A 27,453-nucleotide genomic window follows, 5' to 3' on the forward strand; every position below is an offset into this window, starting at 1 on the left:
ATTTCTTGCAAATCAAAATTCAAGAAATTGAAAATAAATTAATTTTAACTGTGGGAAATCACTTGTCATTGCAATTTATCACAAAAAGGGTCCTTTAGAAACGGATTTTTCTTGTTGAATTTTTGCGCTGTATTATAATTTTGAACACAAAATATCTGCAAATATTAATGAAACTTCAGACTTGTGGATTTTTGTGTACGGCAAGGCAAGTGGCACGGTTTCACGATATTTCGTCACTTGTATCTCTTTTTCGTCGTGTTCAGCAATGAGTATAAATAATCGTTTTCAACGGCCTACATTGTTTCAACATTTCCTGCAACTTACACGTGGCTAGAATTTTATTTTGCTGGTTAATTACTGTTGATTATGCCTGAGGGACCGAAACAGTGGCTGTGTAACGATAATGTGAGAGATAATTTTTTCTTTCCATTATTTCCTCAGCTATATTAGAATTCCATACAGAGTAGCGTTTGAACCATCCTTTCCAGTCAAAAATATTATCCCTTTGAGATAATTTTCTATTTTTGTTCTCACAACATGTCGCTTTAGTTTAAAAAAATAATATGAACTTTTTCCAAGTAAAATAGAATCAATGTGTCAAACTTGAAGAAAATATAATAGGATTTCACAATAAGTAACATTAATTGTTGGCAATCTGTGCAACGACCGCATCACTAACATTTTATTTTTGTTTTATATGTGTACTCTAGTTGCTGCTTTTTTTCCTGGAAAGCCCAAGCAGAGAGAAACCACCCATGGGGCTAAATATTTTCAAAAGCCTTCCGGTTTTAAAATTTTAACCAGCTCCAGTCTAGCGAGCGCACCAGAGAGAGGAGAGCACGCGTCGGACGTGCAAAAAGCAGCAACTCGCAGGAATTGTGCAAATTAACCGCAGGTGAAACACGAGCTATTGCGCCCACAAAGCCAGTACGGCCACTCTCGGGCTGAACAGCGCGCACCGCCGGTTTTGTTGCACACAAGGCCCCCATACCTTTGCGAAACTGTTGCGGAAATATGCACGGACGACCAGTGCAAATGTAGTCGAGCCATTTTTATTGCACTTTGGGGAGCCGCGGCGCCCGCCAGATTAGAAAACTACACGCCTGCTCTCTCGTTCCCGCAGCAATATATGCAGATCATCATTTTTTACCCGCCAACTGGGGCCTAAAGACCAGCGGCGGATTTTGCCCTCAAGCGCTCGCGACTGGAGCGGATGACCTGGCGCGAGGAGGTCGTGTTGTAGGATTTATGGCCTTTTTGCTCACTTTGCTTCCCTTCTACTCGAGGTTTTTGCCCGTGAAGCGTGTTGATATTGAAACCTGGATTCACATCGCGTTGCTCAAAGTTTTTGCGCCTTCAACATCCACGAAATTCCAGGAAAATTATACCATAAATTATTCAAAAATTTTAAAATAAATTTCCTACAACACAAAGAAACATTATTGATTTGTAAAATTGACATATAACAAGTACCAAAAATCTCAGAGTAGAATTGAATATCTTTATATTACATAAGTACACAGAAATTCACAATCTGTGAAATACATAAAAATATTTCAAGATGTTTTCGCGCCTCATGCAAAATACGGATACTGGAACCGACGTTGCCCATAAACCACGTCCAGAATTGCATAGGGACCACATAGGGACCGCAAAACCCAAAACGTGCGCGGAACTCGAAAAATCAGGCGAGTGTGTGCAAAAATGATTTATCCGCTTCAGATTGAAAGAATGAAAAAGTAGAAGCACCACCACCGGCGAAATATGAATTATTTACATAACATTCTAGCGAACGGTCGACCCAGATTCGCTGCGAAAAAAAATGTCTACGCGCGTGTGTCTTTTCGCGACGGCAGCTGATTTTCCATCTCGGTGCTGATCCCCCAGGGTGCGAAAGCGGATGATACCACACACACGCAGGGTTTCAAATGCGCCCGCCCGAGTGATAGTTCTCGGCCTGCTGCATTTCCCGGTATCAAGCAGCAGATGATTGGGCGCCTACGCCCTCGAGGCACGGCCGCACAATATTTATGCTGATGTGTTTGAGATCTCCTGTCGCGAGTCACGCGGCTCTGCACACATACATGTGGAAAATCACATATATGAAGTGATATAAATGTAACACCGTAATTTTCGGCAGCTTCTATATCAATGCCATAATAATAATCGACAGTACGGTTACGATCACATGAAAAATCGCTCAAAATAAAAAGTTGAATGAATACTAACAGCACAAGGCTAAGATTAACAAAATATGAAAACGTTAAATTTATTGCATTATGTATTCATCGCAACAAGTTTGTGCAGTGCTTATAACAGAACATCTCAAACGCACGTGTATTGGTGCAATGCTTGCTGACAATAAGAGAAACCCCCTTTCAACACGTGGAATCATAATATTAAGCAAAAAGTTTAAAAATTACCCAACATTTATTTTTAATTCACATTTCAGCATTTCAAGAGAAAAACAATATTAAATTTAAACTAGTTATAAACACAAAATAGAGCAATACACTCGTGCGCAATAAAGTGTATTGCTCATCATTATTAAACAAGTTTTTATCTCCAATCTCACTCACCAGCTTTCACCACATATTTTAAATAAATTATAATGGAACACGTTAGGCTTGAATTATGATACATGTCGCTTAATATGAGAGCTTTATGAGGCCCCTAGGCACGCGCGCGCGCGCATAGATAGCGCGGCCTGTACACCTGCGGGTTGTGAGCCAGTGTGTGTGCATCAGAGCACAACAAATTAGCTATTCAGTTCTCGCCCTCTCCTGGCCTCTCGTATGGGCTGCGAGCATCAAATTAAGGGCCGAGCCGATATTGCACTCGCAAACAAGCCATTTGTTATATCGCAGGCCCCCCCTGTGTAAATTGTCAGGCAGTCAGCCAAGCGCAGAGACGAAAGTTGAGTCCCACGGCGATGATAAGATCGCGTTGGAAAAACAATGGTGTGTCTAGCAACTCAGACTATCACTCACATATCGGAGTATGCAGTGAATTACGTTGATAAACAAGTCTGTCATCGTTATGAGCAGTGGCGTAACTTTGTCAACGATGGTCAAACTTTCCAGACCGATGTCTTAATTTTAAGAGACTTTTTGGCCCTATATTGCGTGTATTTCATCTTAATACGGATGCGAAGATGCGATACAAAAGTTATGGGCATATATTTCAACTATTACATTCGTGGCGCGCGAAGAGGCGTCATCATCATCACTATACAATCGTAGCACTACCACAGATTCAAAATTACATTTAAAAAGTATTCATTTTATGATAAATTATATCATGCTGTTTTATTCATTTCAACTATAGCGTTAAAATGAAATTAGAATTCGGGCTATTTAAAATATTTAAATAATTCTCCTGAATACATTAAGGACAAATTCATTTCTGTATTATATTTACAATTTACAAGGCACAGGTAAAAGTGAATTTCACGCAAATTAAATTATCGAATTGTACATTTACAACGAAGGAAGAGTGGGAGGTCAGCTTTCGCAGCTAATTTGCTTCAATCTATCTGACGTGTAGCGCTTGTTAAGGAAATTCCTCTTAAATACACGATTTTTAGTTGGCACCACATGAAAAGCGTTCAGATTTTTGTGCTGATTTTCTCAGGAATCTGCCTCCTAATTTCAATAGTCAGCCTAATATAATGATGAATGCTCAAAAAGAAATTTGTTGGCTATAGAAACACAAATTCGCAGAAAATTGAGATATTTAAAAAACTTAAAATATATAACATTGACTAAGCCATAAAATTAATAAAGTTTGAATATGAATACACTGGTATGCGCCCTGCTTCTTTGATCGATTTTCACGTTCCGCCACTGGCTTGGCTGTCGACAGAGCTTTATGCTTGTGCTGGGAACGAACTTTTTCTATCTTTTCGATGCTTCCGATAAACTCTGCCGATATTGCGTGGGTCGCACACGCATTTTTGTCGGCTGTTTTTCCAGGCCTGGGCAAACATTAGCTTTCCTTTTCGCACACCCTTAGAAGATGTTTTTTTCGTCCTCGCCTTGCCAGCGAAAATAACCTTTGAATCGATCGGAAGGCGCAGTGTACCGTTTCGGCGGGAAAACTCATTCAAAAGGCTCATTAGCAACGGCCGATTCCGTTGGCCGCGGGCCGTCCGCTATTTCAGCAGAAATTGAAAGATAAAGTCGGCGTCCGTCTTCTACCGCCGAGTTATAAAAGGAAATGGCAAGAACGGGAAAACAAGGCCAATCTCGGCGAGGTATTATTTTCTTGCTCCTCTCCACCGGCCGCCGTTATTTTTTATTAGAGTATACATACCTTATTTCAGCGACGGCTCAGCAACAGCGTCGTTCCGAGCGAGCGAAGAGAGATGGCTGGAAAGGAGCAAAAGGGTTTTCAGTTCATATCCCACTTTTCAGGCTCCGTATGCCAGACGCACTCTCAGCCGACCGTTTTTATTTTATTGCCCAACTGTGTGGCCATTTTTACTCGCCACTACCCCTTGCCTCCGCAGTCCGCCCTTCGAGGAACGCCATCATTGGCCATTTGTGTATTTTAAAAGAGACCTGGATTTCTTCTTCGCTACTCCCGCGTCGGCCGTTCGCTTTTGAGCTCAATGCGGATTACGTGAGTTAGGTTATGGCGCCGCCGGCTGTTTGGCATAAATAGAAGGCAACAAAAAACCTCGTAAATTGATCAGAGTAAGTGCCGGGAGCGGGCCGATTATAAGAGCCAAAGTGTTTTTCGGAAAAGTCGGCGTAATCGAAATCAGAGTCGGATAAAAGCAATAAAGCACGGATAAATTTGTCCAATTTAATTTCTAACGTAATGCCAATTTGATTTAGCAGCTATTGTGTAAGAGAGGAAACGTTACCAAAAATAAATTGTAGAAATTTGATATTTTATAAATATTATCCTAGACGATTTGATTTTTACTCAATTTTCCTCTCACTCTTTGAACACTTTAGATGAGGTAGAACAACCTACCACAAGCACACCTGTGGTTTCAGCCGATGTTCCAGCATATACTCAAATGCTGCAGCATTTTCCTTGTGTGTTAATTATTTATGGCTGGGTTCATGTGAAATTCTGAATTTCGTCAAGATATGAAAGAACGAAGTCTAGTTAGTATCACACTTTGGCGTGCAAACAACGATACGGAAAACCGCAAGCGCCGCTGAAAACAAGAGTTTGCCCTGCAAGTCAACTCCATTAATTACTGAGTAAAAGAAGAAAGCGAGCGAGAGCAGCATCATTAGGCTGTTTTAGCAGCTGGCTCGACTGTAGCAGCTGACGACGTCGAAATTTTGGGCCAAACTTTGCCAGCATCTTGAACCTGAACAGCGTCAAACATGTGGCGCTGGGCCGGCACAGCTCATTCATTTTTCAGCAGAGCGAAAACCTCCGTCTTCATTGAAAGCGGCAGCGCCACGTGAATTTTTGATGAGACGTTGCTTGTTTTAATTTATATTTAAAGAGCCATGCCAACATGGTTCACTCTTCCATTTTTGATCAACAATCGACCCTTGGAAATATTTATAGCTGTACTTTTTAATAAATGTTGTTTTAGGTTTTTCGCAATTAATGCTATTTAGGACCCCAAAAATTAAGCAATCGTCGAATAAAATTTTGGTTCAGCACATCCGACTCGGGAATATTAAAGCAATAAAATAAGGAACACAGCTTGAACACGTCACAAATTATGCAATTAATCAAATGTTCTTCACGATTGCTTAACATTTATATTGATACCTAGTTCAGCTGCAAGGAAAACAATCGGAATTTATGTTCTTTCATTCAAAAAGACAAAAGCTCCTGCTGAAAGAGGCTATTTTCGTAGTACATATATTCACATACAATTTGGAGCATCAAGACTTGGTTTATTTAGTTCTCCTTGGCAAACTTGGCCCAGCAGGCCGTGTTAATTTCAGGAAAGACGCCGTAAAATCGACATGGCTGAGTCTAGAGTGTGCAAATAAGACATAAAACGACAGCAAACAGAGGGTCTTCAGCTCTCCATGCAGCAATGAATTGTCGCGACAATCGTCTCGTAAAAGCAGATTTCCGCCCTCAATCTCCCGACGCTTGACGACGTGACGGCGGCTGTGCACAAATTATTTTCATTCGCCCCTACCCACCCTCCATTGTGCACGCACGCACACGGCGTGGAGACGCGCTCGTCTTCCCGCTTTGTGTCGCCGGAGTGGGCAGGTGCCCGAAAGGAAGTCTTGCAGGCGAAAACAATCATTAGGCCGTAATTAATTTTAATTAGAGGCCTCAGCTCATTGCTTATTCACAGCAGCTTGTCATCATTAAATCAGCGGAGTGCTGCGAGCTGCGCACGTCTTCAAATCCAACAGCTTCGCGCCAATTTAACATGCTCTCAGCGGGAATGTTGACCTTTTCAATTTGCTCTGCTGAGGGTTTAATGGAATGGTGCTGCTTCATTTTCTAAAAATTATTATTTTAAGAGGGGCGAGCAATTGTGATGCGTGGCAAAAATTATATATATTTTTAAACAGCTACTATTTTATTAAAATTTCAACCTCTTTCAAGTATTGAGATGTGCTTGATTAGCTTTCACTCTGGCATCAAGGGTAGTCAGAAATTGCAATTTGCTCTATACTGTCGAAATTTTGCTGCCTGTTCCTTCCGCTGTTGATCCCATCTCAAAAGCTAATTCAGAAACCAAAGTTTGTGGAGTTATGTTGGCGCATAAGTCTCTTAAGACTCGCGTCGCGTGCGTGTTTTTGCAACGTGCCAGAAAACAAGAGACGCCGCCGTGATATATTTAAGCAGGATTTAAGAGAGATTGCACCTGTCTCTGCTATATTATCCCCGCCACCGCAATTTAATTTTCATCCAGCTCTAGTGTTTGCACACACATCATCACTCGCGCGCACAGCTCGGCGGGTTGCCTACCTACCAACCAAGCTACCTCTGCAGCTTTAGTGGGAAGCGCGCGCGTGGCCCATTCTTTTGGGATTTAGCCACTCTTTTGTGATTCTGCAGGATTATTATTCAGCCGAGAGTGAAGCGGATGCTCGAGTGTTTTCCGCGCTTGACGCAAAAACATGGTTTCCACCCGCTGCATAGACGTGGTTTCCGACAGTTGTTTATTTATTTTTTGAAAATATTTCACCAATGAGCGAAAAGGGTGAAAATTCCATAATATTTAAAATTTATTCAAGTTATCACGAATATTCAACATGCGTTCATTTTATTGGCTCACGTTCCTAAGTTATTCATTTTGTGTCCTTGCAGTCAGTGTTCGCGAGAGCCTACCTTAAACTTTCAAAAATTCATTCTTTGAGGCAAGCTACAGCTTTGGCTTATTTCTTGCTGCTTTTCAGTTTTCCAACAATGTGAATTAATATCCCTGGATTAATTCGTCCAGCATTTCAATCAAAGACCCCTGCCAGCATAAGGGAATTTTTCTTTCGAAATTAATTACAGCCATACCTCAGTGAATTTAAAGCTGTTCAAATGTCTGAGGGAAAAATGTCTATGTTTTTACGGAGAAATAAACAGCTTACTTTAAATCAAGGTTGTTGGATTTAAATTCAACTAAAAACACGATTATACGAACGCTTCATATATGAACTATATTTGTAAAGTAAGCACATAATATAAAAAGTGAAATGTGGCTTTCAGAGAGTAATAAAAGTTAACCGCTCACCACATTTATTTACCTTGGATCCCATTTGGTTTCTCGTCCAAATAACTTTTGTTAGAGTAAAAGCCATTTCAATCAGTATTTAGACACCAAACTATTAAATAAATATTCCAGGATGCACAGAAGATGAGTTGCCGTCTTTGATCAAAGAATAAAATTACTATAAAAATACATATTTGATTTTTGTATTAATATATTAATCAATCAATTCATTAAAACACAAGTTGTGTAAAACAGATTATACATAATAATAATAATTTGGGTCAGTCATATAGCTGGTAATTTTGCAGCTTGGGTCAGACTCATCTGATTTCTATCACAGCTTAGAAAATGATAAAAGTCCATGCTCTCATCACAAAGTTTACAAACATAGTTAGGAAGGGCTGATTTTTTTAATATTAATAAATTTAACAATCAATTTTTCGCTTGAGTAAGCGTTTGTTCTTCTTTGTCATCTTGGCAATAACGCAGTTATGAACATTCGTTGTAGAACCAACAAATCTCGATCCAAGATTTTCTGCAGCCTTGCCCGTTGGTTTGGCGCGCGTGAGCCAAGAAGAAGAGAAGTGGTCGCTTAATTGGAAAATGTGCATTGTGTGTCCTGCGGCGGCTGTGGCCTGTGCACCGCAGCGCAGTACCTCTGCCGAGAGTGGACGCGCGACCCCTGAAAAGCGCGGTGCCTTGGCTCGAATCCAGGGGCGGATCGATCCCCTGCGAGTCCTCGACCGGTCGGACGTCGGCCGCTCACTCAGACTCCGGCGGTGCGACTTTGGAAATTGCGCTCCCGACACACTCTGCGTGCTTATTTATGGAATAAATTAGCGCCGCCAGACAAACGACGTGCATGCGTGATATTCGCACGCGCTGCACGGCGTTTGGGGGCTCGTAAATCCGCGTGCGCACAACCTGCCCTTTCGCCAGCCCTGCAGCCGGATTGATGGGGTTAATCAGTTTTAGCGCCCGCCTGCGCCGCGAGGCCCTTTTATTACAGACTGCTGACACGGCACTAAATTTCCGACTGGTTCATGAATTTCCATTATTACACGAACGGACGTAAGCGGAGAAGAAAATCAGGTTTGCAAAATTCAGATTCGCCTGCTTTCACGGCTAATGAGATTTGGAGGACAAAGAGACGCACCAAGCTACAAAGCTAAAATCACGGCTAAACAAAAGTCATTCACTCACTTGATGACGTTTGGGAATTTGTATTGAAGTTGCGCTTTTCGAAAGTTGGAAATCAGACCCGTCTATCCTTAAGGCTTTTTTGAACAAATACACGAGTTGCCTGAGGTTGTTGATTATTCACAATTCGTCAAGCTTTCTGACGTTCCTTCCACGTCAGCGCTTTCTTCTCTTGTTTTCCAGCAGGGGAGCAAAAATAAACGACACGTGTCAGTCTCAAAATTACCTGTCGTCCGACTACAAAATGCATTTTGCACCCAAGGAAAGGAGAGAGAGAGAGAGAGAGAGAGAGAGAGAGAGAGAGAGACCAATTTTCGCACACCTCCGGCGAAAAAAAACGACTTTGTGCTCCCAGAACTGGGTCGCGCCCACCATGCCTTGGTTGTGTAAGCTTTGAACCATCCTTTCGTTGCCAATTAAGAAGGAAAACCTGGAAGTACACTCGACTCTCTCCGCCCCCATTTTTCGCGCAAGCATCCCAGCTTTTTTCATCATCATTGGCTCGGCTGCGCTCATTCAATTTTACCAGCAGAGCAGAGAACAAGCTGCAGATAAGGAGGAGAACGAGAATAAATTTTAACGTGCCTCTTATCGGCCGATTGCGTCACCATGGCTGTTTCTTAATCAATCGAAACGGAATGTGCCCATTTTGCCAGCATTCGTTCGAGGAAGAAGATTGGGATTCTGGAGTCATCCAACTGAAAGAAATAGTTGTCTTACACTGATATCGTCTCGACCATAGCTGATTCCTTGTGGGCCCAGCTGAGCTCTCTCCAAAGGAAAGTTCCAAATTAATCAACGCCCAAGAAATGTTCTTCTCAGAACCAACTCTTTCCTTAATTTTTTTACGACAGTCAATGCTTTGACGTTTCCCGCGAAAGTAATCTTAAGATCGCAATTGACCGAGGAAAGCCTGAAAATTAGAGAAAATACAGAGCCTGTCTGATTTAAAGGGAAATACAAATCCGCAGATAAATTTGGCTCAGCCCGCTATTGATTCTGAGCGCCGGGCAATCGAGAAGCCGTCTTGATGATCATTGAAAATAACCCGTAAAAAGCAGCCTCCCGCCCTAGGACGTCTTGCGTTCAATAATGAAGCTACAGTTGTTTTCCCTGGCTGCACAACCCGTATGTACTTACATGTATGTACCGCTTACATGCTCTCCACTTCTTTTCTTTCTCTCGTCTGTTCTCGCCCACTGCCAAATCAATGAGAAGCGCCGCCAGCCTGCTGCGTACTTAGCACCTTTTGTTTTGGCAGCCCGACCGCTGCGATCATTTTCCGAGCGTAATTTTTTATTAGATCTTGCCTTCAACCGGCGCTATAGTAACCTTTGATTGCATTCGTGCGAGGCACCAAAATAAACTTATTGCAATGATTCTACTCTTCCACTCTTTTAATGGAGCCAACAAAACTTCCGCGAAGCGCTTATTCAGAGCGTTATCGATTTATAAAATAGAAAGTATTTTTACGTCAGTTGTAGTTGTGTTGAGTTTCACAGAATTTTCAAATCCTCTGAGCTACAACAAAGCCAAAATATAATAACATGGCAATGATCCATTGTAGTATACTATTTAAGAATTTCCTTTTGTTTGTGATTTATATAATGTAATTGATATTCACATCGATTAATATTGATTTTATGGAGTTTTGTATTTAAAAATGTGTTTGATTAAAAAACAAGAGAGAAAAGGAAACTAAAATTAGCCAAAATAGTCATTTACAAATTTGAAATTAATTAAAATAGGAATTGGTAACTAGACCAGTTAATTCAATTCACTCTTTGATGTTGTGTTCTAGAGATGAACACGGAACGATTTGACAGTAAATTCATTATTAAATGGCTGTGGACGAGACGAAAGAAAAACAGAAGCGATAAAATGTCGAGTGCGCATTTTAGGGATGGCAACAAGCTCTGGAGCGGAGCAATTAACCCTTCATTCATCGTGATTACCATAGCCAACAGTGCGCACAAATGGATTTTAATTATTCAAGAGGCGTGAAAGTTGAATCTGTCATTATTTCCTGGAGTCGAAACTCAACTGAATTCGGAAGACGTGAGCAGTGAGCGCCGCAACTCATAATGTGTTCATAATATCTCTTTTGTTGGAGCTCACAAAGTTGCGCCTCGAGCTTAATTGCGAAAGGAAATGCTCCACTTCCTCTCCGAGTTTTCCCCTTCCTCACTTTTCCATAAAACAAATTCGTTCCTTTCACCATTCACCAGACAGATTTCTCCCTCATTGCACAGCTGGAGCAATTAGCAATTTTGATCCCGTCATTTGGCTGATAAGCTGAGTGCATCTCCGCAGCATGACTTGATTGGGTCCACTCTAACCGGCGTCATACTCGCGTCATTTCCCCTGGAACTCATCACGGCCTGCAATTTCCTAAGCGGTAAATTATGATTTGCGGCCTAATTGCTCCTCTCATTAATCATCAGCTTGAAAGTGAGACTGGATGGGTCGAAGCATATATTCGCATGTAATAATTGAATTAGAATCTGCGGTATATGAGACTTACTCGAAATAACATCCTACAGCCAATGAAACAAATTAGCATACATGGCTGGGTTAAAAATTGATAAATTTCAAACCCAGGACAAAATTAAAAAAAAAAATCGACGGAATTTGTTCATTTCTGGAATATTGAGGGAAGAAATGGTTCAAAATTTCTTCCGCAATTACAACGATTCACGAAAAACATTAAGACACCAAACTCTTAAGTGTTGAGAGAAAAGCATTTTTTAATTCTCACTGAGCCATGCGTGCGGTGACGTTGCGTCTTTACTCGCGGCGCAGGCACTCCACTTTGGCAGCAATTTCCGAGAAATATTTACCTTTTGGTTGTAACGTAGCGCCGTCACCGCAAATAATACACTTTTTAATGCCACTGCCACCACTCAGTAGGACTGGCTTTTTGCGCAAATGTCGCGAAATTCACCGAGTGCGCCTTGAAATATTCAGCGAATTCGCAGCATGCACGTCAACTTTGCCTTTCGCGTGAGCAACAACGCGGCAATTCCACCACGCACGACTTGCAGTGACAAAGTTCAGACATATTTTACAAAATGCCGCTGCGTTTACCCTCCGTTTGTCAGAATCGTCTAAAGAATTTTCCAGGCCTGCATTCTTCGCTCTGACGCGAATATTGCTCTTTTACACAAAGGCAGTTCCTTGGCGTGCAATCGGCAGGCAGTGAGCAATGTGGCAACACCTGTGCTGACGACGAAACCCCTTTTCCGGAGCTTATTTGCAATCAACTTGCATTTATTTCCGCGTCCCTTGTGCAAGTGTATAGCAGAGATTACAAGCAAATCTTGAGCGCTAGATGAAAGCCGCAGCTTGTACAAGAGGATCATCTTGAGAAAAGAGATGCATCTCAAGAATAAGCACTTCAGACCAAGAGAAACGCACTAGACTTTCTTTGTCCTTAAAAGTGGAGCAGACTCTTTTCATCTTTATTGATTGCACATTTGCATAGCTTTATTATCAGACGCGTCTAACTGAGTTCCCTTTTCTAGACTTTGACCTTTGTGGAATTGGCCAATTGTATTTTTTTCAGTTTTTATTTAAAATATTGAGTTTTATCCGATTATTATCATGATGTGTTCAGTTGTGGAGTATAGGATCCGCATTTTTTCTGTTTAATTTTCTGAATTCTTCGTATTAACAAAGTGAATTAAATAGAAGAGTGAATTTAAATTTACATCGTATTATAAAAATTTACTTCCATAGCTGTGATATTTTTCACAAAGGCCGTAAGAGTTGATTTTGGTCTAATTATTGCTGAACGGAGCTTATCCACGGTCAAAGGAAGGATCGATGCCAGAGCAAAGGCAGAACGTTGCGAGCAGTGATTATCCCTGCGGGTTTGATGAGCGCATAAACATCTTATTTCATTATCACAAGTGGTGCGCACACTCGACCGCTGACTGACTGCCGAGACTGCTTTGGGATAATTAGAGAGCAGGCCGAATGTGGTACGCACGTCCTATCGAGCAAGAGAGAGAGAGAGAGAGAGAGAGAGAGAGAGAGAGAGAGAGAGAGAGAGAGAGAGAGAGAGAGAGAGAGAGAGAGAGAGAGAGCTTGTACCTCGTTGGCTGGTTGGCCGACTGGGCTCTCTGTTTCAATTACACTAGAGTGCTGTGTGCCCTTTTAAAGGCCCTCCTTATAATTTGTATAAATGTTGCTTGGGCCTTTGAGGCGGCGCTGAAACCACTTCAATTCGATGAAGCCCTTATGTTTTCGGCCACTCCCAATTAACATTCGGCCCTTTTGTTCGCCTCTACACGTCAAACAGCGGCGGCTTTTCCTTTCATGGTTTGGCGAAAAGGTGTATAAAGAGAGAAACCTTGATAGTAGCGAAAATAGTCTTACTCTGCGCTACTAGAAGGTCAAACAGGAATTTCTGCATGAGAGAAAGCTGTCATTTTTCAACTGTAAAATATACATGTGCAATTTGACCAGAAATTCGATATTATTTATGCTATGTTTATAAAGAGAAATGCGTTTGACACAGAATCAGTCATCCGCTCACGACCATGACAGCAAAGAAATTGAACTAGCCATATTATTTGGGGTTTCAGGTGTCGTGGATCAGGCACCGGGACATCCACATTCTGACGGTGGCCGGCTACACTTACACGAGCGACCAGCGCTTCCAGGCCATCCATCACCGCGAGACCGACGAATGGACGCTGCAGATCAAGTGGGCGCAGAAAAGGGACGCCGGAGACTACGAGTGTCAAATCAGCACGCAACCCCACCGCAGCTACTTCGTCACACTCAACGTAGTTGGTGAGTGCTTTTATCTTCTTGATGTACTTTTAAATATTACTATTTTAAGCACGTTATTGAGATAAAATTGCCATAATAATATGATTAAAAAGATGCTATAAATGATTGGTATAATATCGCTTCAGATTTAAATTTATCTTTCAAAGAAAAATTTCAACTAATTTTCACCTAAAAGTTTCAGCTCACGTTTTAAAGCAATTATCATCAATAAAAGTGGCAAATTTACACCAGTGCCAGAGTTACTTTTCAACAAACATTCGAACAAATTGAATAGGATGATATACATATGAACGCCAGCAAGTATAAACTAACAAAGTTTTTTTTTTTAATAATCAATTCTCTTATAACTAATTCGACTCAATCAATATTTTCCTATAGATTATTCCTGCTGAAAGATGTAAGCGGAGGCGGGAACAAATCAGTGAAACAAACATGGGCTGAGCATGCTCATTCGCGTCAGCGATAAATAGCTCGGAGGGGCCGAGATAAGCAGCTTAAATTTGTAACCACTCGACTTTGTTAATTATCCATGTAGGGCCATTATCCCGGCGTGTTTAAGAGGTCCACGCAGCCAGCAGCAGAAGCTAAAGGGGGGATTTGGCCGACGAATCGCATGCAACTGACGTGCATTATGCTTGCAGGGGTCGTGCAAATGAGTTTTCCTCGGTCGACACCCGAAAGGCGATCCACTTAAACGAGCACTCCAAAATAATTATCCACCCCTGAATTGTTTTTTAACCGAACGCACGGATTAATCTATTTTGGTTGGAGGGATTCTTTTCAAAGAAAAGTCTTCTTGAAAGTTTTGCTTGTTTCTCAAGTCACCTCTCCCATTGAAAGTTGCCTATGTGAGAATTACTAAAATTCCAGCGCTTTTTGATGGTGCAGTTGATTTTTCACCGCTCTCTTTGGCATCAAAGAAACACAACGTGTCAGACAGAGATTTTTAAAAATTCAACAGGCTCCTTGCGCTATTGCTTTCTGCCTCTGCTGTTAAAGCTCCTTTAGCAGTCAGCTGGTTTACAGCGAACGTCTCTTTCGTACTTAATTTCTTTTGATTTTCCCAGCTAACAGTTTCTTCGCATCAGATAGACTAAGTAAAATGTGGAGTGACTGAAATTTCACCTACAAGTATAAACACATAGCAAGAACTAGAACAAGTGCCGTTTTAAAATTGCAATGTTGCATTGGGCTGTTAGAAAATAAATTATTAAATTAAACTTTGCAATCAAAAAGTTTGCTAGCGTTTTTATCTCCTTGCGAGATTTACTGCTATTCAAAATATAAAAATGTAGCCAAGTGATGCAAGCTCCATAAAAATATATTTTGCAATAAAAGGTATTGCCAAGAAGATGAACTTTTTACAGCCTGTAAGACTAACAAGAAAATGTGGTGATGCAGCTGTTAGAAAATTCTTCCTGCTTTGAAAGGGTTTAAAAGTTTTGCAATTACAAATTCCTTTAGTTCTCTCAAACACTTTTTACGAATCTCAGTTTGTTTTATTTTCTTTAGATTTTTTAATCAGTGGTGTTTTTTACTAGTTTTGAACATGTTTTAAAACAATATGCAATCAGGTTGAGTCCAATACCAGCCCACTTAGTTAATGCGTTTAGATGTTGCCCGAAATCACATTTATTATTTAATCCCTGACTAACTTTCCTCTCCAATTTGCAGGATTCACTTAAGTGTGAGCGTGGAATCCGTTTTCGCGCATGGGTTGCACATAAATTATGAGCTCGCGAGTGATAAGTTTGGCGGGCGACTTATTGTTTAGCGCCCGTAAGTGTGATTATTAAATTAAGCTGGAGCTCACGCGCAGGCGAGGTTGACTGCTGCGCGATATCGTGTAATTGATTACCGAGCGCATCTTGCAGGCGAAACTCATCCAAGCAAGCGGCGAGAGTCAAAGTTTGCGTTTTAAACTATTCTCATTTAAGTCATGTCAGTGTCAATGTGCATCCAACAAAGTTTGCCGGCTTTTCTTCTCGCACTCTCAGCATCCATTATTTCACTCGAATTTGCATGTTCCGCGCTGGGAGCGCACGTCGAGAGTATTCTGGTAATCGCTCCATTCTCTGCACACACTTCTTCCTCTTTGTCACGTCTGCGCGAAACAATTATTGCTCAAAAGTAACGAGGACGCGCGAACAGAAGGGGCCGCAGTGCGTGCGTGTTTGGAGTAATTAATAAATAACCTGATAGAATTTATTTGTGCGGGCTTTCCTCAACACTCCTCCAGAAATCGATTCTATAGTTGCATTAACGTGTTTTGCTCCACTTCTGACGTTTTGGTTTTCAGTCCATTGTTGTTCACGTTGTTTGACGAAAGTGGTGCGCTGTCTGTTGCAGGTGGATTTAACAAAGACTCGCGTCGGCAGCAACAGCTACTCACCCCTCCACATGCCTACAAACGGCCCTCGATCTATGACGACCTGAACTTAATGTTTCGCGATCAAGGTCTCATATTCTCACACTGCCATTTCTGTCGTAGTTTGCCAACTAAAACTTTTAAAGGTGTGCGCGCGCCACTAACAGCTTTGATTGCGTCGTAGTCGCTAAGGATTTGAGAGGCAAACTTTTCACTAACACTTGTCCCTCTGCTGCTGTTGCTGCTGACTCTTGGTGTGCGAGTGTGATTGTTTTGTTCCCCTGATATTAACTCCGCTGCTTCTTTTGACTGCCTGCTTCGTTACACTTTTTAGCAGAAAATAAGCTACCCCCATATTTTCCCTACGGAAATTCAACAAAATTAAATAATTTGTACTGTTGTATCTAAGCTAGGAAAAAACAGAGCCTTCACTCTGGTTGCAGAGGATGAAGGCGGAGAAAAGTTATAATACGCTCGCAGATCCACCGACATCTGTAGCTACTTTCCTGGGTGGGATTGGAAGCGGACGTGCGGGTTTGCATATTTATTTTGTTTGAGCAGGCCATAAAAGAGACGGAGGAAAGAATAAGTTCTATTTGAGGCGGAAAATTTTCATCCCGGCTGCTGGAATCAAAGCGCGCGCGCGTATGTGGAGCACTAGGTTGCGCGCGGGGCAACTTTTCCGATTCGCCCGCTTCTTTATGATGGACTTGCGATAAATAAATATATACCATGCGCGTATTCATCGTTCTTGGGGTTGTGCGTGTCATTACGCGCGCAGCGGCAGTCGCACTTTACTTTTACGACAAGAGGAAGCGGCGTTTTAAGAACTACTTGAAAATGCGAGCCATTTTGTCTGCCTTGCTCGCTCTCTCGTTTTATTCTCTTTGATCGCCGCGCCCATCCAAAGCTGAATTTCGCTCTCTTTTCGGCTTGTTAGCGACGCCGTTGTGCACAGCGAGCGTCGCCAGATCGGCAAAGAGACACGCGCGCGAGACAAAATGATGTAGCTAGAAAATTTGCATGTTGACTTAAAATGAAAGAGTTTAATGCTTTGATACTAATCCCAAGCAAACGAACATCCTCCATTTCCTCTTGAATATAATTGAGAGCAATACCAAATATCTCTTAATTTGCAGTTTACTAATTGCTGCGTTTTAATTTGTTGCAGTGCCGACAGCAGAGATTTTAGGAGCACCTGACTTGCACGTTGACAAAGGCAGCACAATCAATCTCACCTGTATCATCAAGTACAGCCCTGAACCACCGGCATACATTTTCTGGTATCACCATGACGAGGTGAGTAGAGTACAAAAAGCTGCGAGTCGAGGACAAATATAAATAACTAAATATAATGCTCAATATGAGCTTGTCGATGCGTGAACTAAATAGTAATGCCAAGCAATATTATATCCCCGGTAGCATACGAAACTTCGTTCGTGATTTAATTAGAAAGGCTTTGAACATGCACTCTTCTGAAATAAAAATTCCTCAGTTTTTTTACACCGTGCACAATTTATGTTCGCAAGTACTTGTTGTGCAAAAGCTGCGAGATGAATTATGTCGCAAACGTGCACTTACATCAAGTGCAGACGCAGCGAAATTATAAACGCTTGGCTACAATCACGGCACAAGAAGATATTGTTCCACCGGCGCACTCTATCTGCCTTATCTTTTGCGCCGTTTTCACAATAAAGTGCACAAAGGCAGACATAGAGAGCAAACAATATTATAAAGAGGCTGCCGCTGCTTTTTGCGTGCGCACGAATACCGCCAGCTATGCGAGCGAACTAAAGTAAATGACGTAAATCTGCGCGTGCAGTCTACGGGCCATTTTTGCGGTTTGTGTGCAGCTGGATCGAGAGAGTGTGTGCATTTTGCTGAGTGCTACTTTACGATGCAGCCGGCGGAGTGTGTTTGCCATTGAGGCGTCGTCCAGACAAACGATCGCGGTGACCCAGTTATCGTCCGATACGCGAGCGGTCGGGAGATGACGGTGACGAGATAATAGCCAGCTCATGCAATGCTAATGCCCTGACAACATCCAATTTGGCCGAGATTGACTAACTTGCGACGAGATCCTCGGTTTGAGATGTGCCGCGCGCTGCACTTCTGATGGCGTGCAAACAGAGTGCAACAGAGTGCCCTGGCCGGCGCCACTGCTCAAGAGCATACAAATGCGCTTTCCCGCCGCAAGAGTTATAGCTGATGTAGCTGATTTTTGTTGCTTTGCATGCATTATTTTTTGCATTTCAGTTAATCAGCTTTGGTATAAGTTAAAATGCAACACGCCATATCGCAGTCGCTAATTAAATTTCTGATAAATTTTGGTATCGGTTCGTTGTTGTCATGGACAAGCCAAGACTTCAAAACTATGAGAAGTCTTCACTATTCCAAAAATGTATCGCGCATTAAAAATAATTAAAGATACTGATGTTTAAAAATAATTAAATGTGAGCTTGTTATGAACTCCAATTTCAATGACCCGCCCTGTATTGATGAATGGCAAGTAATGATAAATAATAATTGCATTCCTACCATTATAGTTTAAAACAATAAATAATCGCCTGCCAAGCTGTTTTCAAAACATTCTCCGGAGTTATCTATGCAACAATTTCAAGTGAAAGTCAAAGAAAAATCCCATTGGAAAAAAATGTTGTAAAAAAAGGAATTTAATAATTCCAATGAATAATTTCAGGGGAGGAAAACACTTTTGACAGTTTGAGTTGAGCAGGATCAAGTTTTAATTTTCGGCTCGCGCCGAATGTTTATCACACAAAGAACGCACTTTTGACGGGAAAAGCAAAATTTATGTGGCGGAGGAAGTCCAATCTCGTCGGTACAGCTCGGCTCTTCCACTCACTCCAGACTCTAATTTCGGAGATTAAAATGTTTGTTCGCCCTTGCAAGGGCGTTAATTTCATTGCAGGCTGAATTATATTTAATTGGGCCAGGCGGGCTGCTCGCCGGGTGCAGCACGTTGACTGGGTGAGCGACTGGAGAGGCAAATTGCCCTCGCGGATGAGCCGCCGTTGTTACTGCTGCCTGGTAATTGTTATTGTTTCGCAGAACAGGCCCGCTGTGTTTAATTGAACCTCTTAGCGCGCGCAGCGTCGTTATTATTCCATTGTAAATATTTGCATGCCTCCCTTCCGCAGCATTTTTTGTCGCGCAGTCCGCCTCTGAATGACGAAGCAATTAATTTGCATCACGTCGTCTTTTCAGGCCTCGATCGAGCGAGCGCGCGCGCCCAACTTCATTTCCATTTTCCGCATGCGAGCGTGCTGGCTAATTTTCTGCGCTGCGGCTCTTTCTTGCACAGATCGTCGCACGACTGACACGCTTTTCCAGGCAAAAAATGTCGTCCCTGTTTGTTGCTAATTTTCTCCTTCGGGGTCACTTCATTGACGCTAATAAAAACACGACAGGTCTAAATTTATGAATTGCTGTCCTTTTTTCTGCACGCTGGCCTACAAAATATGAATTTAAATGGTTCAATGCTATTAAAAGATAAGAAATATGCAACTCCTTCGCACGTGTGTCGTGCAGGTTGCATAGTGGAATACATAATCTGATCAACACACATGCAACAATCAAACCGGAAAAATCATTCAAGGAAACGGACCAACAATAGATTTATTGGGAGTTTATCTAGGATATAAATATTTATTTACGTGCGGAAGAATTTTAATTAGAAATTTTAAATGTGTTCCGTGACTTTGTCAATTAGTCATTACTTTATATTAAAGTCTCTCAATTAAGTATTAAGCGTATTAAGATATTGTGTGTTTATAAATCACTTAAATAAAACCCGCTATACATATATTTATACCAAGGATTCGTCACTTACTTTCATATAATTCAAATTTAATCACAAAAAATAATCATTACATCATACATACAAATATTTAGTTTTAATTTATCAAACGTAAAAACCCAACGAGTATTTATTTTTATGTCTTGATACCATAAAATTAATTCAACTCCAGGGAAATGTAATCTAGTAGGATTAATGAAATCTGTTTAACACAATTTTTAAACTTTTGAATATTACCTCCCTTCACTAATACAGATTTACAACGTCCTCATTTCAGCTAGATCTACTTGATCTTGCTCAGGATGTAATAGTTGTAGGCAATATTTTCAATGAATTTAACTTGAATTTGAGCGGCGCACTTTCGGACCGAGCAGGGTGTCTGGCTTTTGGATAGACAGCCACCAGTGGAGGCTATAGCTCTAGGGTTTATCTATCTCATCCAGATTGATGAATATTATTTCAGCGCAGCAGCATGAATATGAAAATAAGTGACTTTGACATTTTTGCCTGCTGTTATACTTTTATGGTGTACACTACATACAAACTGACGCACGCAGCTGGTAAATAACTCTGGGTGGCAGTCATCGCATGGGAGTATACCGGTGCGGAAATTGTTTGGCCCTTTTTGTGCGGCAAGGCTTTCCCAAAAAAAAGAGGTGACTGGCAAGATGGAGGCAAATAAAAGTCGCCTCCTCTTTATTCTTATAAATTTAACCTGCCTCTCCGGCGCAGACAGCGAAAGCGAGCGCTTTATGAAAAGCCCGTCTGTGCCAGGGACAGCTAGGCGAAAAGAGATTTTGACAATCGACTGCTATTCTCTTTCTCTCCATCTTTTGTGCGTCCCAACCGCGTGCGATATTGTTTGGTCGCAAGAGCTGGAACCGGTCACTCGCCAATTTTGGCAGCGCCTGCTGTGCGAAAGTGCGACGCCACAATGCACCTGTCCGTTTTCACTTAAGCTCGAGCCGGATATTTCCCACTATTCATGTCCAGCCGTGCTGAAATAAGGAATCCCTTCCTGAAATATAATTTGAAAACTGAAAGCGCAAACTTTGTCCGAAATCAGGATCGGAATTTGTCCATGTGAAGTGGATTTTCGAAAAGACAATTTTGAAACCGATGAGTTTTTTGAGGATTCTAATTTTGACCCGTGTTTACAAACTGGTTGCACAGTAATTCCAAATAGATCATAGATTTTGAGAATGAGAATAAGAAAATGCAAAGATAATGGATCACCTAGGAATGTCCAGCAATTTATTGGGTGCTTTGGGAAATGCTCCAAAAAATCAAAGTAGTGTCTGTATGGCAAGTTCGTGCCAGCCCCTTCAATTTGGTTATTCTTTTATTCCTCCTTTCGCTTTTCCTTTTCAAAGGAGAAATTTGAAATTCAATAATAACATTGATTTGTTGTGTATCAAAAACTTGGTTGACTTCTTGTAGATGAGGAAAGGAACCATTGCACAACACGTTTATTTCATTAGTATACTCAGAAAACTCTTCCCTTCATGTATCTAAAAATATATGCTTGCATACAGAGCAAATAAAACAAGAAAATACGACGAAAAGCTCTCTATCTCGTGGACGTGCTCCGTCATTCTTTTTTCGGCGCCCAGTTATTAGTGTGCGACCTCATTAAAATCTTCGGTGCGCCAAAAATAATTGGAGAGAGGAGCTTGAAGAGAGATTTGCTGACGGAAAAAACGCGCGCGCGTGGAGACGGGGAGTGTAATTTTTCCGGCGTCGGGCATGTCGAGGGCTTCACAATTCAATCTGCTGCTGCTGACGACAGTCCCCGACTATGAGGAGTGCTTTGGTAACGGCAAAACGTTAACTAACGCATTCGTCGCTTCTCTGATGAGCTTGAAAAAGAGCCAAAAGCACTTACAGGCTTTTTTAAAAAAAATGAAGCCAGTGAAAATTTGGAAAGTCCCTTCGTACGCTGTAAAGGCTTTACCACGGTACAAATGTTTTACAAAATTTAGTGGCGTTTGTATTCTATTGATGAATTTTTGCCATGTTAATGATCTCCAGGGTGCTTGGAGCTTTATAAAGTTTCGACGAGGTTTTTAAATTTTCTTGTCCCCAGAACGTCAACAGTTTTCCTTCTTGATTAGGCTTTACTTGGACTTTCTTCACAAATAACACCATCATAAATTTTGGAGGCAAAGAAACTTACGTGAAGAGCAGACAGCAGACGAGATTATCAGCAGTGAGGCAAACATCCGCCTGTTGTCCCCGAGCAACACAATGAGTGAGGCACCTGCTGAACTTTTAACGATCAAACGCCAAGATAACACGGGGGCTGCTGCTGTAGGACCGGGAAAGGACCAATTAAGCAGCCGGTCCTGTCTGGAACAAGCGATGCGACCCGCCGGCTTAATTAATTACCCTTGTTTACAAGCAGGACTCGCCGGCTCTGATAATTATGATGTAGTATACGGACTTCAGACTCTCTGATGCATGCATATACAGTAAACTCTCTCGCTCGCGAAATTCACAAGCGGCGTGAATGGATTTTCCTGCATTGCCCGTGCATATCTCTCAGCCAGTGGCGTGTCTGTGCTGATTTACTCGCGCTTTGTACGTTGCGAGTCTGTTAGCAAACCTCACACGTAAAATTCAGTCGAATTTTGTGCCAGTTTAATTTTGAGGACGAAAGAATGCCATTGAACTGCAAATCTTTCGGTGGAAGGCACGCCACTTGAATTTTTGCGCGGTTGCTCGTCTCGTGTAATGGATTGCGCTGGCTGCCGACTATACCCTGCGCACTCTAAACACACAGGGTGCACGCGCGGGGAGTGGGCTCTTTTGTTTGCAGTTGCCGCAGCCGCTCGCCCGGCAAAATTACGTGTGTGTTGGGGCTACACTGCTGACCAGCGTCAGCACTATTTTCGATTGGAAAAGTAGATTGCTTAGACCGCTGCCGCCCATGCCGCTGTTCGTTAATCGACTCGTGAAAAGTTGCGGCTGACGCACTGTGATTGATTTATCCGCGATGCCAGCCGTCGATTACGCTTTTGTTCCTGTTGTACGGATGCACACGCGCCGCTGAATTAATTATGAGTGCTGAAGATGGAGCGCAGGCATCACTTTGCGCTGCGATCGGACGTTGGTTGCGATCACCTTTCCGATGCTGAATTTTGCTGCTGCTGGATAGAATTGAACCCTCAGAAACAATTGCTGCTGACAGCAAAACAATTACGATGAGGAAATTAATTACTACACAACACAGGAATTATTTGCACGCAAAGCATGTTTCAAAGCTCAAAGGGAACTGTAACAATTTCACGCGTTAATTTCATTCTTGTTTACGAGTTGTTCGTAATTGCTGCAGAATAATATGCATGTGTTACGAAATGCATGAATTTCTGCTAGAGAATATGAAAAATATAAACTGCTGCAAAGGATGGAATGCATTCAATTAAATTAATTTTCATCTCAGTCACTCATTGTCAGTTCCAGCAAAAGTAATATCCGCTCTTTTAGCGGTGAATTCTATGCGATTCAGGTTCGTGACAGCATATCAAAGATTGTGGTAATTAGCAAAATTGAATCGTCGCTAGGGAAAAATAGCGAACGCTTTCGCGTTTATACTCGCCTGCCGTTGGCGGCACTTTGCTTTTAACTATTCCCTGGCTGCATGTCGCTTGTTTGATAAATTATTAACGCGCGCGGCGCTGTTTTTGCTCTGGTGTTTTTAGGTGATCAGCTACGACTCGCAGCGCGGCGGCGTGAGCGTCATCACCGAGAAAGGGGATGTGACAACCAGCTACCTTCTCATCCAGCACGCCGAGCTGACTGACTCTGGAAAATACTCCTGCAGTCCGTCAAACGCTGATGTTGCCAGTGTTCGAGTTCACGTGCTCAATGGTATGGAATTCGTTTATGTGTGTCCAAGGTTTCACTCAGACAAAATTGTAGAGACTTTTCATGTTTTCAAAATTTAAATTTTCGACAAAATACTTGCATCATTAGAGAAATACGGCATAGTTTCTTCCTCTTTGAAGTGGAGTAGGAACAATAATCATGTTTTTTTTACAAAATGAAATTATTGTTTTGTTAACATTTGAAATTCACATCGTCACGTCTCTAGCTTGTGAATTTTTATATTTATTTTTAACTCGTTCGAACCTTTTTTCAAATATAAAGTCACAAAGAACGGTGTTGTATTGGAGGTGACGAAAACCATTTTTTTATTGTTGATATAGCTTTTCATTTATTCGGTTCACTACGCGTTCCTTTAATAATCCAGGCAATATTTGGTTCTTTGCACCAACGCAGCTAAATTTTGAGCCATAAATCCCTGGAATGAAAACTCACTTTGCGTGAGATCGCGTTAACCAAGCAAATTACTTGCCGCAAAATAACAGCATAATTCAAACATTCACGTTCGTCGGGGCGAGTGCAAAACTGGCGATAAATTGCGCCGGTGGCAGGACATTGATAAATAGCCTTTTTTGCTCGCAACCCTCACGAGCAGCCTTTTTTCTTCAAAAGACACTCTTATTCTCTTGATTCTGCGTCGCAAAATAGTTGATTCCCCGAGCTCGCGTTCTCTTTTTATTATTATTCTCGCACCGCGCCATTTATTTCATACCTGGCTCCCGCACGTTATTTACAGTCGACGGGCAGGTAGAGTTTCGCGCTGGAAAAGCAATAAAAACGAATTTGAGCGAGAACTGTATCGACTGCAAATAATCTACATAGGAGCAGGAAGAGCGGACAAGTGATTAATGGCCCGAGCAAAAAAATTGCGAAACGCTTTTTGCTCTAGAAATAAAGCCACAAAGGGGCGGGACACGCTAGGCGAAAAAGGCCAATTCCCCGATCGACTCCATTAAAATTGAATCCGAAATTGCTTTTTCGCCTGAGCGAACGCCAAAGTTCCACAATTTTCTGATAGCGTCCAAGTATGTATGTGCATTTTATTCCACCCAGCCTTTGTAGTCGTGTTTTTGTGAACCGACTATGAATAGAAGCGACTACGACCGATAAGAGTGATTGAAGTTGGTCAAGCCACCATTTGCCAACAGTCTATGAAAATGTAGATTGCGCCCAGTTTGTTTGCTCGTCTGCGTGCGTGTTTGTGGCATCGGTTCGCCGTTAAAAATTTTATATACTTGACGACAGACGCGCGCCTTTGTTTGGTTAACAGACAGGCTTTGTTAGAACAGAACTCGAGCATGGAATTAATATTGAGATAGCCGAAAGTCACATTAGATTGCTGGCATATCGCATTCCGAGCATAAAGTTGGGGCAGTATGCAATATTTCAAAACCAATCATGTCAAGTCATTGTAATGCACTTAATATGATGCATCAAATCCATATTTTCTATTAAGATCGAAAGAGCTATCTCTGAATCCAAGACATTTTAGCGGTGCTCTTAATAAAAAGTTACGGTTAGTGTAATGTGTAATAGTATCCATGATCAATATTTATAATTTTATTTAGTCATTCAACCCACGCAATCTTAATGACGTAAGTTATAAGCTACAAGGCCTGTCCATTCTCCATTCTTTGCAGTTTTTGCTACATGAAATCCCACGCAGCTCGTTTTCTCAAAAATTAGGCTGTATATTTTAGGAGGTGCCTTACGGCGAACAGCACACATAATAAAGCGGATCTTTTTTCGTTCTTGCAGGAGAGCGGCCAGCCGCAATGCAGACGGGCTCGGCGGGCTTGTCTAACAGCTCGGTGAACGTGGTCGTGCTGATGATGGTGTGCCTGGTGCACTCGCTAGTGTCAGAATCGCTTATACTGAGCATCGCAGGTCGACGTCGGCCGTCTGTGACCAACAGGTAATCGACGAAGAGAGCCAAGGACACTCGTGAGAAGCAGCACTGACATTGCCACGATTCTATTTTTTACCCAGACGGACTTGTTTCTATCGAGGATAAGTGACAGAGTAGTGAAACGATTTGTGCGCGATTCAAGGAAGGAAGGTGTGGAGTTTATTATAAAAGGTAGCAAAGTTTTTTGTTTGAAATTCATGAAAAAGACACGTGAATAAGGTCAGGAAGAGTGTTTTGATATTATGATTATATTAATATGAAAAAACAGCTGGAAATACATGTATAATATTTCATCTCAAGAATATGTCTGTCGTGCGGAAACGGAAATGCAAATTGTGCATAAAATTATTGAGGAAAATAATTTTTGGCGTGCAGAGTGAGTGGCGTTAGACCAGACGAGTATGGGTGTTATGAATACATGTAAGTGTGTGGTGCGACAAAACTAGTCAATCAATGTTACAGATTGTTATGGTCTATTCAAAAAGTCTCGACTGTCTATACATTTTATTTCACGTCACATAGAAATCTTGAGGCCACCAACTATATGAGGGAAACTGTATTTATGGTAAAAATTTGTGTCAAATTTATGATGTACTCGTGCTGCTTTTTGGTGAGGATCAGAATTAATTTGTGTCACACGGACTGTCTCCTGGATAATTGCGATGTATACAGTTTATGATTGCTCAAAATTTGCAAATGTTCAAATTTCATTCCACAATCTTGTACATAAATTGCGAAATAAAGTGAATCAGTAAAAAGAGTTCCCTCGCTGGTGTGCCGATTCGAAAAGATGCAAAATTGACAATTATTTTGTACCTGTTAAACTAACTAACCCGAGGAGAGCGAATATTACAAACGTTCTGACGCATTCAAGATTTCGCTGCGCTTGCAGGAGTCGATTTACGTGCAGGATCAGCGGCGAGTTCCCTTACAATGAGATGTCGTGTGTAAAATGCAACGGAAATATCCCTGTAGTTTTAACTGTTCTGCCCTCCTCCCGCCCCCACACGTCTCCTTTCGCAAACGTGTAACTTTTTATATAAGCCTGCTGTCCATCTTTCACGAAAAGGAAGAGCGAGAGATGTCTGCCGAGGAGGAGCGCGCAAAACGACGAAAAAATAAACGAGGGCTGCTGAGGAAGAATGCTTGAAAAGTGTAATACCTTTATGTCGACGTTATACCAAGAAAAACTACTGTTCTGTTGTTCAAAGTTTGCGCGTTTTATTACATAACCAGTCCCTTTGCTTGCCCACCGCAATGTCTGCTCTCCACGTGGCAATTTCTTTTCTGCCAGATAAAGAAATAAGGAGCAAGCGCCTAGATAGAGTTAGTATTAAGCAGCGCGGCATTCGCGGCAAAGCATTAGCAAGCACTTAGTCGAATGAGGCATTAATCTTGCAAGTATAAAGAGAGTAATACCCACCAAGCAGCAGTCAACTACCTCCGCTACCCAAGTGGGCAGTGAGTAAAATGAGATTTAATGCAACTCTCTTCAGTTTCAAGATATCACAAAATCTTGCAGAGTAACTGCATTAAAACGCTCTAAAATTGTTTTTAAAAATGAGTGCTTTTGGCTTTAAATTTTAATTTAGTTATAAAATCGTCAGTAAGGCAAGCAACTAAAGTGAATTAGTGTGTAGTTGTTTTGAGAAAATCATAATCGCTGACATCTCATTCGCAAGAAATTACGACTCGTGGTTTTTTTACCAGAATCCTGAAGCAGCGAACAACAACAAAAATATATTGTTTGCAAAAAAGGCAACGTTAGAAACAAAAGAATTCCGGCAATATTTTAGTTTTTGTACATTTCGTTCACGAGG

At 41.7% G+C, this 27,453-nt stretch overlaps 1 protein-coding gene across 4 annotated transcripts in view; it reads left to right on the forward strand.

Moving 5' to 3' along the window:
- The window catches only part of LOC135935952 (myosin light chain kinase, smooth muscle-like), a 181,472-nt gene extending 154,629 nt beyond the window's left edge, over positions 1-26,843 (forward strand). For 3 of the 4 annotated variants that reach the window (XM_065478588.1, XM_065478589.1, XM_065478592.1), the window contains 5 exons: positions 13,444-13,654; positions 16,004-16,111; positions 17,194-17,321; positions 23,541-23,709; positions 25,483-26,843. In XM_065478588.1, coding sequence (XP_065334660.1) covers positions 13,444-13,654; positions 16,004-16,111; positions 17,194-17,321; positions 23,541-23,709; positions 25,483-25,643 — 777 coding nt within the window. In that variant the 3' untranslated portion in view covers positions 25,644-26,843. The remainder of the gene's footprint in view (positions 1-13,443; positions 13,655-16,003; positions 16,112-17,193; positions 17,322-23,540; positions 23,710-25,482) is intronic. The other variant, XM_065478591.1, reaches the window with a different exon arrangement.
- The last annotated feature ends 610 nt before the right edge of the window (positions 26,844-27,453 follow it).

Source organism: Cloeon dipterum, chromosome 2 (genome assembly GCF_949628265.1).
Source record: "Cloeon dipterum chromosome 2, ieCloDipt1.1, whole genome shotgun sequence".
Lineage (NCBI taxonomy): Eukaryota > Metazoa > Arthropoda > Insecta > Ephemeroptera > Baetidae > Cloeon > Cloeon dipterum.